Genomic DNA, 13,728 nt, shown 5'->3' with positions numbered 1-13,728 from the left:
AACCATTGCCTCCTGCAAACAGTTCTTAACCACCTCCCATGCACTATCAACATCCAGCCCTTGCAGTTTTACATGCCATGGCATTGAGCCAAGCACACACCTAAGCTTGTCATACTTACCAGCCTGGTAATTCCACATGTACCCTGTCTTAATTGTAAATTCGACTCCTTTAGCCACCTCCCAAGTCATGACCTTATGGTCACTCTCACCAATTGGTGGCAACATGGTCATGTTCGTTACAGCTACATTCTCAGTTGCAATTACTAGGTCCAGCACTCTCTGCCCCCTGGTATTTTCCAATACATGTTGCCGTAGATAGTTGTCCCTTAATAACCGCATAAAATCCAATTCCTTCCTCCCATGTGCCCTCTGCTCTTTCCAGTCAATGTTACCATAATTGAAATCAACCATAATAATTACCCTCCTTCCACTCATTTCTTCTATTTGCTTATGCATACTATCCCCACCATCCACTCCATCACCCGGTCTATAGCAGCACCCAATTGTATATTTTGTTCTGCTAGATTCTATCTCACACCAAACAGCCTCAAATGTGCATTTTTCCCCATCCTGCAGTTCAACTTCTATACTCCTTGGCTGAAGCTCATCAGCTATCATCAATAACACTCCTCCCCCCTTTTTATTCACCCTGTCACTCCTGAACACGCTATACCCGTCGAATTCAATCCCACTAGCTTTATCATCTTCTGTCAGCCATGTTTCACTAATACCGACAACCTGTGGCCTGGAAGTGCCAACCATGGCGAAAAACTCTTCCTTCTTGTTCCTAATACTCCTGGCATTAGTGTACATGAATCGCAGAAGCCCATTTGTCCCATCCCTACTTTGATGCCTTATACTAACTATCCCATTCTGATTTGTTGTCCGCGTACTCGCCCGGGCATAATATACTCATTCATACACTTAACTGCCCCCCCTAAAGGCTGCATATCTACTCCCCCCCCTCTTAATAAATCTAGTTTCCCTGAGTCTGTACATCCACTTCCACATCATTCATCAACACTCTTTCAAGTCTCCATACACCAACTCCATTCAAATGTAACCCATCCATATTATATAAGTCCTTTCACCCATCGAACTCATTCCACACATCCACAAATTCCACACCACTCTCCATGCATAACCCATGCATAAAGTCATTGGCAATTATGGCCCTCCTTCTAAACACTTCGCTGTCATACCGCGGTAAGATACTCACCATCCTAACTCTCACTCTTCTCTTTTGCTACCTTGTAGTGTATTGTCATGTAGTTTGTATCCTGTACAGAGGTATGTTTTCCTGATGATGACCTCACATTGGTTCATACGTTGAATGTTAGTTTCGTAATGCCAGCAAAGGTTGGTTGGTTGGTAGAGCCTCTGCTACTAATGACTCATGCAAAAAGTTAAAAAAGTTAATCAGAGCATCGCTCGACCATGAACAACTATATAACAAATATATAACTTGGAAATTTATTATTTTATTTCTCATTTATATAAATTTATTAATGGAAGCCACTAGGGTCGCTGAAGCACGCAGCGGGTGATTTGAGCTGTGGTAGGGAAATGTGTTTTTTAACAGTGTATAGTGTGAATTCTTTTGTGAATTGTGCTGCATTTTTTTTTTTTTTTCAGTAACACAAATGTTCTTTAGTGGTTCTGCTTTTGGAGTTTCGTTGTTATATATTGTGTTATTTTGGGGTTGCCGAGAAGGCGAGGTCACAGTCGGCAGCATTTGCAGTGGAAGAGAAGATAAGTTTTCGCTATCTAGTATAGCTGAATATAGCATTATATATATATATATATATATATATATATTTAGCATTTATTTATATATACATATATATCTGTGACACAGTGTTCATATATACTTTTAGCGATTAGTTAAGTAGTTACATGGCAGTAAGGAATGATGGCAGATGCAGCTGCAATCACAAATCACAAATAACCAAGACCTCTGCCATTTAAGAACTCTATTATACATAACATAATAAAGGACTTTGTGGCATGCAGTGTTTGGGGCATGTAAGCTTCCCAGGAATTGGATATGTGGCGGGTGAGAGAAGTGGAAGGAAATACTGATGGTATTTCCGCCCACTGTCTGCATTTTGTGCAAACAGTGGGAGGAAATCAATGAATTAGATATTTTGATAACCGACCTAGTTGCTTCAGGGATGCGAAATGAATGTCAGGAGACGAGTAGTGAGATAGGAGAGAATGAAGAGTGGGAGACGAGGAGTGTGATAGGAGAGAATGATCAGCAAAGTATGAATGAGATAATAAGAGTCAGGAGTGTGAAAGGCTTGAACGACTGTGAAGTTTATGATGATCGTTTAGATTGGGTAAATGAATGGCGAGTAAGAGTGACTAACTCGCAGAGAGGGATAGATGAGCTTAAAGAGGAGGTGGAATGTCTTGTGAACGAGATGAGAAGTATGAAAGATGAGATTAGGAGAATGGAAGATATGTATGCAAGGTGAATCAGAGTAGGAGTGACAGAAAGTTTTGGGATTGATAGAAGAGGAGAGAATAGAAGCAGTAGGAGAGAGAGGGAATGAGAGAGAGGTTTGGGAATGATAGAAGAGGAGAGTATAGAAACAGTAGAAGGGAGGGAATGAGAGAGGTATGGGAATGATAGAAGAGGAGAGAATGGGCACAGTAGAAGAGAGGGAATGAGAGAGAGTTATATGAATGACAGAAAAGGAGAGAATAGGATAAGTGGAAGAGAGGGAATGAGAGAGAGGTAGGAGAATGATATAAGAGGAGAGAATGGAAACAGTAGGAGAGAGAGGGCATAAGGAGAAGCACTGGAACCAGGGATAGAGTGATGTCAGGAAGGCAGATAAGTAGGGAAATACAGAGAGAAAGTATTAGAGGAGAGAGTGAGGGATGCATGGGAGCAATCGAGGAACAGCGTGGTAAGAGGTGTAATGTATGGGGACTTAATGATCCATGGTGGGCAAGATAAGATGAGTGAGGAGTGTTTGCCTGGAGGAAGGGTAGAAAGTGTGACAATGGCAATTAAGAGGGGTGAAAGGATGGATGAGATGATTGTGATGGTAGGAACAAATGACTTGAGAGGTAATGTAAATTGGGCATACAGGGATATGAGATTCTTGCTTGAGGTAGTACGAAAGAAGACTCAGAGAGGAAAGATAGTTTGCTTGTTGCCTAGGTATGATAGTGACGAGCTGAGTAGAAGAGCAGTAATATTGAATAACATAATAGCTAGAATGTGTCAGAAGAGAGGATTGGAATATGTGGCTGCTTGGAGCATGTCTGAGGACAGAAAGGAATAGTATGCGAGAGACCGCCTGTATTTGAATGAGGAAGGACATAGGCATTTGGAGAGATTGCTGTTCTGAAAGAGTAAGTGTGCAGGGAAACTAGAATGCAGGGAAATTAGAATGCCCAAAGTGGATGGTAGCAGGGTTGACCTCTTGTGGGAAAGGGTATTTTGCAGAAGAGGGATGACACCAGGTAATGCTGAGCCCAATGGAGTGTAGAGGGGATAATGCTGGGTGTAGAAATAATGGCATTTTTATGCATTATACTAATGCCAGGAGTATCTGGAATAAAGGAGAGGAATTGGTGGTGCTGATAGCATCAGCCTGGAAAAATATTATTGGGATTACTGAGACATGGTTGAAGAAGAGGATATAATAACAGGAATAGAAGTATCAGGGTACAGCATTTTTTCGCAGGATAGGAAGGGAAAGCGTGGGGAGTGGAATACTGCTTACGATAAGTGACAACTTATGTCCTCTAAGAGTAAAGGCTTTGGAAGGCAGTGACACTAATGATTTTGAAACCATATGGTGTGAAGTAGAAACAGGCAAGATGGGATATTTAGAGGGGTGTTGCTACAAACCAAGGAGCACAGATGGTGGGGAGCAGAAGATGTTTATACAGTTGAGCTTGGCAAATGCAAGAAGAATGATTGTTATAGGAGATTTTAACTACAACAGTATAAATTGGAGAGAGAAACGTGCAAGTAGCAATAAAGGAATGGAATTTCTAGAATTCTTGATGAGTTTTAGGCAACTGTAATAAAGGGATCAAGAAGTGCAAGAGTTTTGGATTTGGTTATAGCATCAGAAGAGTTGATAATAACTGAGTTGACATCTCTCCCATCAGTTGGAGAGAGTGACCATATGGTTTTCACTTGGAAGATGAATAGATATGCAGGAGTATTAAAGAGATGTGAACATCTATGGAATTATAAGGCAGATGATTATAATAGTCTTAGAGACCAACTTGGGGAAGTTTCATGGAGGAAGGAATTGGAAGGCTGGGATATCAGTAGCGTTTGGGAAATTGTGAAGGAATATTTTTTAGCAGCAATAGTAAGCTGTATTCCACAAGTGAAGAAGAGGACACAATTTGGTGTAAAGTGGATGACACACGATATTAAACAGGAGTTGCATGTGAAAAAGAGGCTATGGAAGAGATATAAGGAGACAGGTGAAGATCAGATACATCAAGAATATATGACACAGGCCAGGAGAGTGACTAGTATGGTAAGGAAGGCAAAACTGGAATATGAGAAGAGATTGGCCCTAAGATCCAAAGAAAATCTTAGGGAATTTTTTAGCTATGTGGCCAGTAGGAGGAAAAATGATTGTGGAAGGATGACATTGTGGGATAAAAATGGGAATATAGTAACTGATGCAGAGGATATAGTGGAATTGTTCAATGAGCACTTTATCAGGGTATTTCATCCTAGAGGAGTAAATTTCAGTACTAGAAGGATAAGGCAGGTTTGAGATTTAGAGATGTAGAAGGAGAGTGTATTCAAATACTGAGTACTCTGTACTCTGGATTACAGTAAGGCTGTGGGACTAGATAGTATTTCACCACGAGTTTTGAGAGAATGTGCTAAAGAATTGACAACTCCTTTGACGTGGCTTTTCAATGAAAGTCTGTCTACGGAAAGGTGCCCAGAGAATGGAAGAAAGGTAAGATAGTGCCATTGCATTAGGGTGGTTAGAGACTGGAAGTGTCTAATTATAGGCCAGTTTGTGCATCATCAGTAGTTGTTAAGATCTCAGAGAAATTAGTTAGGGACCACATACAACATTGGGCGGATGAAGGTAATGTTATCTGTGAGAGTCAACGTGGATTTGTGAAGGGGCACTCTTGTTTTAGTAATATGCTAGCCTTTTATAATAAAGTTATAAGAGTAGTAGATGAGGGAAAATCATATACTGCTATTTTCTTGGATTTAGCAAAGGCATTTGACATGGTGCTGGATTCAGGATTGGCTGTGTGATAGGTATCAGAGAGTTGTGTATGGTGGGGCAGTTTCAAGGAAGCAGAGCATTACAAGTGGAGTCCCACAGGGCTCAGTACTTGGACCTATATTGATTAAACTTTATATCAATGAAATTGTCAGTGGATTGAAGGGGGATATTTTGTTTTGTTTGCAGATGATGTGAAGCTGGGATGGATTATTAGTAATAGTGCAGATGTGGTAGTCCTACAAGAAGATTTGAATAAGCAAGACAGATGAGCAAATGAATGGGATGTCAGTTTAATGCATCAAAATATAAGGTCTTGAGGTTTGGGATACATCAATGGGACGCTGTATACTCTATCGCAGGAGCTATACTGGAAGAAGTAGGGGAGAGAAGAGATCTGAGGGTTGATGATTGATAGAAACCTGAAATTCAGGGGACATATTACAACCGTGGTGAAAGTAACACAGTGGATTGCTGCAATAATGAGAAGGATGCTGACCTGCAGAGATAAAAGATTTATCATTCTGCTGTATAAGACCCTAATCAGACCACACTTAGACTGCTGTTCTCAGATTTGGTCCCCAGGATTTGAAGGGGATAAATTAACTGTGGAAAGGGTACAAAGGCAGATAACAAAGACAGTTTCAGGACTGTACAATGTTAGTTATGAGGATCAGCTGAGGAAATGTGGACTACAGAGTTCGGTGGTTAGAATAAGGAGAGGTGATATGATTGAGACTTTTAAGCTATTGAAAGGTGGTAACAGGGTTGACACTGGGGAGTTCTTTCGCTTGGTTGAACAGCGGGAAGGAGTGATGAAAAGGGGCCATCCCTGGAAGTTACGAAAGGAAACTGTGGCAAGAGGGTGAATAGTGGTTTTTTTGCATGGAGGGTAGTTGAATCGTGGAATGCATTGCCTGATAGAGTGGTGAGAGAGCGAGAATGGTCAATGAGTTTAAGGAGTGGTATGATAGACTTTGTGTTTCCTAAGGGGGACCTCCCATGATGAGTCTTGATAGACTTGTGTTTTCTAGGAATGACCTCCTGCAATGAGTCTTTTGACTCCAAGGAGGCCTAAACAATAATAATAATAAAATAATATTTTGATATCAATAGCCACAATTTGAATATTAAATTGTTCCTATAGCAAAGTATCAAAATCCATTCTAAAATTTAGATATACTGCTGTATATACTATTCAAAAACTTTACTGGCCAATATTTGTCTACTAGACACCAGATCATCATCATCATCATCATCAAATTCCTGCCATATACCCTCAAGGGGTGTACAGGATATGATAGTACTACATGAAAAAAATTACATCATTACTAACTTTCTATCTAAAATTTTCCTCCAAATCAGTCTGTTACTTGTCAAGACTCCAACATTATCAGATCTTGTATTTCTATCATCTAAGGCACTTTGTACCGTATCAATCCACCTATATCTTGGTCGTCCTCTGGGTCGTTTTCCTGCCATCCTGGCAGCGAACACTTGTTTGGCTAATCTTTCTTCGCCCATTCTGTTTAAGTGACCATACCACCTGAGATTAGCTCTGCTAACACATTCCTGGATGTTGACAATGTCAAGTTCTTTCCTAATATCCTCATTTTTAATATGATATTGCCATTGATGCCATCTGCTCACGCCTATAATCTTACTCAGAACTCTCATATCTGTGGTTCTCTAGTCTTTGGTCAAGTGTTTTACTTCTGACCCAGCTCTCAGATCTATAAGTTAAAACTAGTTTGAACACTGTCTTGTATATAGCTAATTTAGTGTTCCAACTAATTTCTCTCTTATTCCATATGAATTTATTCAATTGACTTCCTACCATACCAGCTTTGCTGATTCTGTTGTCTATTTCTATATTTAATTTACCATCTTCAGTAAAAATCGTGCCTAAGTAGCTGAAATGTTTCACTTGTTCCACAGGTTCTCCATTCACAACAACACAGTTGACATTTTCAATGATTCTGCTATTTTCATTGTCTTTGTCTTTTTATTGCTGGCCTTCATAACATATCTATCACAACAGTTATTCAATTTAGTCAGAGAATCTTGCAAACTTGTAGCGGATTTATTTAGAAGTATAACATCATCCGCATAAAGCAAAGAGCTGACATTAACATCTCCAATTTTGATATCATGTTTAATACCACTTTCTTTCATGATGTGTCCATATAGATAGTGAATAACAGAGGGGATAATGCACATCCTTGTCTCACACCAGATTTAACATTAAACCATCTTCCTGTACTTCCTTCAATTCTAACTGCTGACTTACAACTCAAATAAAGACTAAGTATTGCTTAATATAATGCAAAATTGACACCGTATAACTGTAGCGTATTGAATAGCTTCTCTCTTGGCACATTGTCATATGCCTTTTCCAAATCGACAAAACTTAAATACAGATGTCTGTTATATTCCCATGCTTTCTCGACTATTTGTCATAAAGTGAAGATCTGATCCTGACAGCCTCTAATTGGACTGAATCCAGCTTGTTCTTCACCAATCTTTTCTTCCACAATTCTTCTCAACCGTTTCTCAAGTATACTTGCATAGATCTTGCCAGGAACACTCAGTAAGGAAATACCTCTGTAATTCTCACAATCAGTTTTATTTCCCTTTTTATATATGGGTACTATGAGAGCTCTACTCAATCATCGGGATTTCGTCCCTCTGTCCAGGCTTTCTGAACTATGCAGTGTAGCCACTGTAAGACTTATACCATGATACTTCAGCATTTCTCGTCGAATATCATCTACTCCTGCTGCCTTTGAAAAATTTCAAGCCTTTGATGGCTTTTTCTACTTCAAGTATGGACATATATTCCTGACTGCATGCCTGGTCAGTGTTTTTTACCACTGTGATGTCATCATTTAGCAGTTTTTCAAAGTAATTACTCCATACTTCAAGGATATCTTTTTCTTCCGTTTTCATTTCACCTTTATCATCTCTAACTCCTTTTACAGCACTCTTTCCTCCATTCCTAAGCTTCTTCAACAACCTCCAGAATATTTTGCCATCTTCTTGATATTTATTTTCTATATTCTTAGCAAAGTCCTCCCATGACTTTTGTTTAGCTAGTTTTACACATTGTTTTGCATTCTTGCATTTGTCTCTGTATTCTCTAAGAGCACAAGCTGGCTTATTTAACAGGAACTTTTGATATGCTTTCTTCTTTTCCTTCACTGCCTCTTTAACTTCCTGTGTCCACCAGGGAGTTCTGATTTTTTTATCCTTGCAGACAACCTCACCACATGGCTCTCTGGCAGAATCAATCAATGTTTTCTTCAGAGTTTGCCACTGAATCTCCAGACACCAGATAGATGTGTGTGTGTGTGTATATATAGATATATATATATATATATATATAGCAAATACATATACATCTGTATGTATATGTATTTGCATGAGGAATATAAGACACAAGCCAGAAGAGTGACTAGTGTGGTAAGGAAAGCGAAACTGGAATATGAGAGGAGATTGGCCTTAAGATCCAAAGAAAATCCTAGGGAATTTTTTAGCTATGTGGGGAGTAGGAGGAGAAATGACTGTGGAAGAATGATATTGTGGGATAAAATGGTAATAGAGTGACTGATGCAGAGGACATAGTGGAATTGTTCAATGAGCACTTTATTGGAGTACTTCATCCTAGAGGAGTCAGTTTTAATGCTAGAGGGATAGGACTGGTTCGAGGTCTGGAGGTACAGGAGGAGAGTGTGTTTCAGATACTGAGTACTCTGGATGTCAGTAAAGCTGTTGGAATGGATGGTATTTCACCACGAATTTTCAGAGAATGTGCTAGGGAATTGACAGTGCCTTTAACGTGGCTTTTCAATGAAAGTCTGGCTTTGGCAAAGGTGCCCAGGGAATGGAAGGAAGTCAAGATAGTGCCATTGCATAAGTGTAGTAACAGACTGGAAGTGTCTAATTATAGGCCAGTCTGTGTGTAATCAGTAGTGTTAAGATCTTGGAGAAAGTAGTGAGGGACCGTATACAGCATTGGGCAGATGAGGGTAATGTTATCTGTGAGAATCAACATGGATTTGTGAAAGGACGCTCTTGTTTTAGCAATATGCTAGCCTTTTATAATAAAGTTACAAGAACATCAGATGAGGGAAAGGCATATACTGCAATTTTCTTAGACTTGGCGAAGGCATTTGACAGGGTGCCACATGATAAGCTGATATTTAAGTTGCAGCACATGGGTCTGGATGTCAGATTGGGCAATTGGATTCAGGATTGGCTGTCTGATAGGTATCAGAGAGTTGTGTATGGTGGAGCAGTTTCCAGGAGGCAGAGGGTTACAAGTGGGGCCCCACAGGGCTCAATATTAGAACCTATATTGTTTAACCCTTATATCAATGACATAGCCAGTGGATTGCAGGGGTATATTCAGTTGTTTGCGGATGATGCAAAGCTGTCAAGGATTATTAGTAGGAGTGCAGATATGGTAGCCCTGCAAGAGGATTTAAATAAGCTAGATAGATGGGCAAATGAATGGGGATTTCCGTTTAATGCAGCAAAATGTAAGGTCATGAGGTTTGGGAAACATCGATGGGATGCTGTATACTCTATGGGAGGAGTTATACTGGAGGAAGTAGGGGAGACAAGAGATCTGGGGTTGATGATCGATAGAAACCTGCAGTTTAGGGAACATATTGCAAAGGTGGTGAAGGTAACACAGAGGATTGCTGCTATTATGAGAAGGACACTGACCTGCAGAGATAAGAGGGTTATCATTCTGTTGTATAAGTCTCTGATCAGACCACACTTGGACTACTGTTCTCAGATTTAGTCCCCAGGATTTGAAGGGGATAAATTAACTGTGGAAAGGATACAAAGACGGATGACAAAGATGGGATGATGCAAAGAGATCTGGGGTTGATGATCGATAGAAACCTGCAGTTTAGGGAACATATTGCAAAGGTGGTGAAGGTAACACAGAGGATTGCTGCTATTATGAGAAGGACACTGACCTGCAGAGATAAGAGGGTTATCATTCTGTTGTATAAGTCTCTGATCAGACCACACTTGGACTACTGTTCTCAGATTTAGTCCCCAGGATTTGAAGGGGATAAATTAACTGTGGAAAGGATACAAAGACGGATGACAAAGATGGTTTCAGGACTGTACAAGGATAGTTATGAGGATCAGCTGAGAGAATGTGGACTGCAGAGTTTGGTGGATAGAAGAAGGAGAGGTGATATGATTGAGACTTTTAAACTGTTGAGAGGTGGTTACAGGGTTGACACTGGGGAGTTCTTTCGCTTGGTTGAACAGCGGGAAGGAGTGATGACAAGAGGCCATCCCTGGAAGTTACGAAAGGAAACTGTGAGGAAGAGGGTAAGGAGTGGTTTCTTTGTGTGGAGGGTGGTTGAGCCATGGAATGCATTGCCTGATGGAGTGGTGGGAGTGAGAACGGTCAGTGAGTTTAAAGAGTGGTATGATAGACTGTGTTTCTCAGGGGGGGACCTCCCCTCAATGAGTCTTGACAGACTTAATGTCTTAGGAAGGACCTCCCTCGATGAGTCTTTTGACTCCATGGAGGCCTGAATAATAATAATAATAATAATAATAATAATAATAATATGTATTTGGTGTTTACAATGGGACTGCAATGATGTCATCCCTAAAATAAACGTGAATGAGAAAGGGTGAAAGAAGCAGGTTTGTTTTCTAATTCCCCCACAGATAATAGCATGTGCATGGAGCACATAACCGGATTCAAGGAATTACAGATATAGTAGTGTACACATATGTAGGTTTCCCATGAGTAAACTTCTGACACAGCAGTTTAAAAATAATAGCAATTTGAATATTAAATATTAAAAAACAACAACTCACAGTTAGATCTTTTATCTGGTTTTGGAACACATCATAATCAATGTCGAAATCGGTCTTCCTATGATCAAGAACATCATATGATTTATTCTTCATAGCATCAGTGAAAGTGATCACTTTTTTACCAAATACCTCAATACCCTCAATATTACAATGGGTTAAAGCCATATAAGTATCAACTATATGGAAGAATTCCATAATCTGCAAAAATAATAATAAAACTATATATGAACTTAAGAAAATATGACTTTTATTACATTATTATTATTATTATTATTTTATTATTATTACTATTCAATCATAATGACTATAATTTAAATACCACTTCACACTGTAGCAATCTATCAAAGATCTTTAGGTTATACACATCATTTACAGATATTTCAGTCATATCATTAAACTTTTGTTAGAGATTGGTAACTACAATCTCTTAATCAAAAAGGAGGTTACACTGATTAATGAATTTGAGGGAAGGCATGACAGAATTACTGAAAGCAGACTTTCCAAATAACTTTGGGTCCACAGTGAAATGTCCACATATACTGTAATTTTAAGATATCTATAAATTAATTTAGGATATCATATCTCTTCTCTACACCTTTTTAACCATTTTAGAAGTATTATCATCATTAACATTATTATTATTATTTGTTAATTCCATGGCCCAGAATACATTGTAAAACTGCAAATTTCTCCTTTCAGTTACCACTTGACATGAGAAGAAACTTGCACTTATGTGGGTGGTCTGAAAAGTTATAAGTCTCGACCATAGATGGCAACATTATCAGCAAGATTTTTTTTTTTCTAAGTTGGTATATCTGTCATAAGCATCTATGTGAAATTGCAAGTCATTCTATCAAGTAGTTTGCTTTATACAGCTATCTGAAGCAAAAGTGTTGTCTTTATCCCTTAAAATGGATAAAACTGATATAACATTATTATTATTATTTGTAAACTCCATGGTCCAGAATACATTGTAAAACTGCAAATTTCTCCTTTCAGTTACCTTGATATGAGAAGAAACTTGCACTTATGTGGGTGGTCTGAAAAATTATCAGTCTCGACCATAGATGGCAACACTATCAGCAAGATTTTTTTTTTTTTTTAAGTTGGTATATCTATCATAAGCATCTATGTGAAATTGCAAGTCATTCTATCAAGTAGTTTGCTTTATACAGCTATCTGAAGCAAAAGTGTTGTCTGTATCCCTTAAAATGGATAAAACTGAGTATCGTGCGGTTATAAAATTCTTTGTAAAAGAAGGTTTTAACACCAAAGAAATTCATTTGAAGTTCATAGAAGTTTATGGGTACTTACACTTCTCCTTTATTTTCGACAATTAAGAAATGGGCTGCCGAGTTTAAATATGGCTGTACCAGTCTTGAAGATGATCCATGTGAAGGAGGTCCAAAAAGTGCAACAACACCAGAAATCATTGATCAAGTGAACGATATTCGTATTGGATGATCAGCGAGTCTAAGTGCAGGAAAATGCTGAGACTATAGGCATTTCAAAAGAACATGCAGGATATATTTTGCATGAAGAATTGCAAATGAAAAAGCTTTGCAAAAGATGGATACTGCACTTCCTCACAGCAGATCAAAAATGCACTTGCATGAAAATCTCTGAACAGTGCTTGGAACATTTCAACAAGAATAAAATTGATTTGGTGTGTCAATTTATTACTATGGATGAGACTTGGATTCACTATTACACACCAGAATCCAAACAGCAGTCAAGACAGTGAACAGAAGCCGGTTGTTCAGGGCCAAAGAAGACATAGTTGGTTCCATCTGCAGGAAAGGTCATGGCATTGGTGTTTTGGGATACTAAAGGTATTTTGTTTATTAATTATCTTGAAAATGGTAAAACAATAACCGGGGAATATTATTCCAATCTTTTAACCAGACTAGATGAAAAATTCATGAGGAAAAGATACGGTTTGCAGAAGAAAAAAAAATCATCTTTCATCAGCCGCTATGAATTGTTGGAACATCCACCCTATTACCCAGATTTGGCTCCCTCTGACTTCTATCTCTTCCCAAAACTAAAACTATTCCTCACTGGTCAGCATTTTTCTTCGAATCAAGAGGTGATTGCAACTAGAAGGGTATTTTGCAGATCTTACTGAGAACCACTACAGGGATGGGATAATGGCGCTGGAGCATAGCAGGAATAAATGTATTAGTCTTAAGGGAGATTATTTTGAAAAATAAAAATAATTTTGAAATTATAAATTAGTTTTTTTGTTGTTAGGCCGAGAACTTTTCAGACCACCCTCGTATACTTTCAAACAAACAAAGATACTTTGTAACAGTATTTATGACAAGACTGTCTATATCATAAAGCCAAAATTCCAATCCAATTCACTAATTGGATATCATAACCCATATGATGACTTAACTATCAACTTATCAAAGAGAACTAAACAATTACACAAATCTGGCAGTACATACAACTGAAACAAAACATCAAGTAGTATGACAACAAAAAAAAATGCTCCACAGAGATGACCATTTTATCTGAGCATTCAAAGAGCTGAAATGATAAAACATCCTCTACAATTCAGCAAAAAACAAGGGATAATTTTACATCAGGTTTAATCATCATTAATTCATCAATACACACTTGT

The 13,728-nt window shown here is 38.6% G+C and overlaps 1 protein-coding gene across 1 annotated transcript in view; it reads right to left on the bottom strand.

Annotated features, from left to right (window-relative positions):
* LOC150095635 (dynein axonemal heavy chain 8-like) overlaps positions 1-13,728 on the bottom strand; it is a 2,108,518-nt gene that overhangs the window by 1,960,292 nt on the left and 134,498 nt on the right. The window contains exon 7 of the mRNA XM_090409931.1: positions 11,100-11,297. Coding sequence (XP_090266057.1) covers positions 11,100-11,297 — 198 coding nt within the window. The remainder of the gene's footprint in view (positions 1-11,099; positions 11,298-13,728) is intronic.

Source organism: Typopeltis vanoorti, chromosome 20, assembly GCF_054136105.1.
Source record: "Typopeltis vanoorti isolate ZY-2024b chromosome 20, IOZ_Tvanoo_1.0, whole genome shotgun sequence".
NCBI lineage: Eukaryota > Metazoa > Arthropoda > Arachnida > Uropygi > Thelyphonidae > Typopeltis > Typopeltis vanoorti.
Note: the sequence above shows the minus strand (reverse complement) of the source record. Positions and strands in the feature narration are given on the sequence as shown.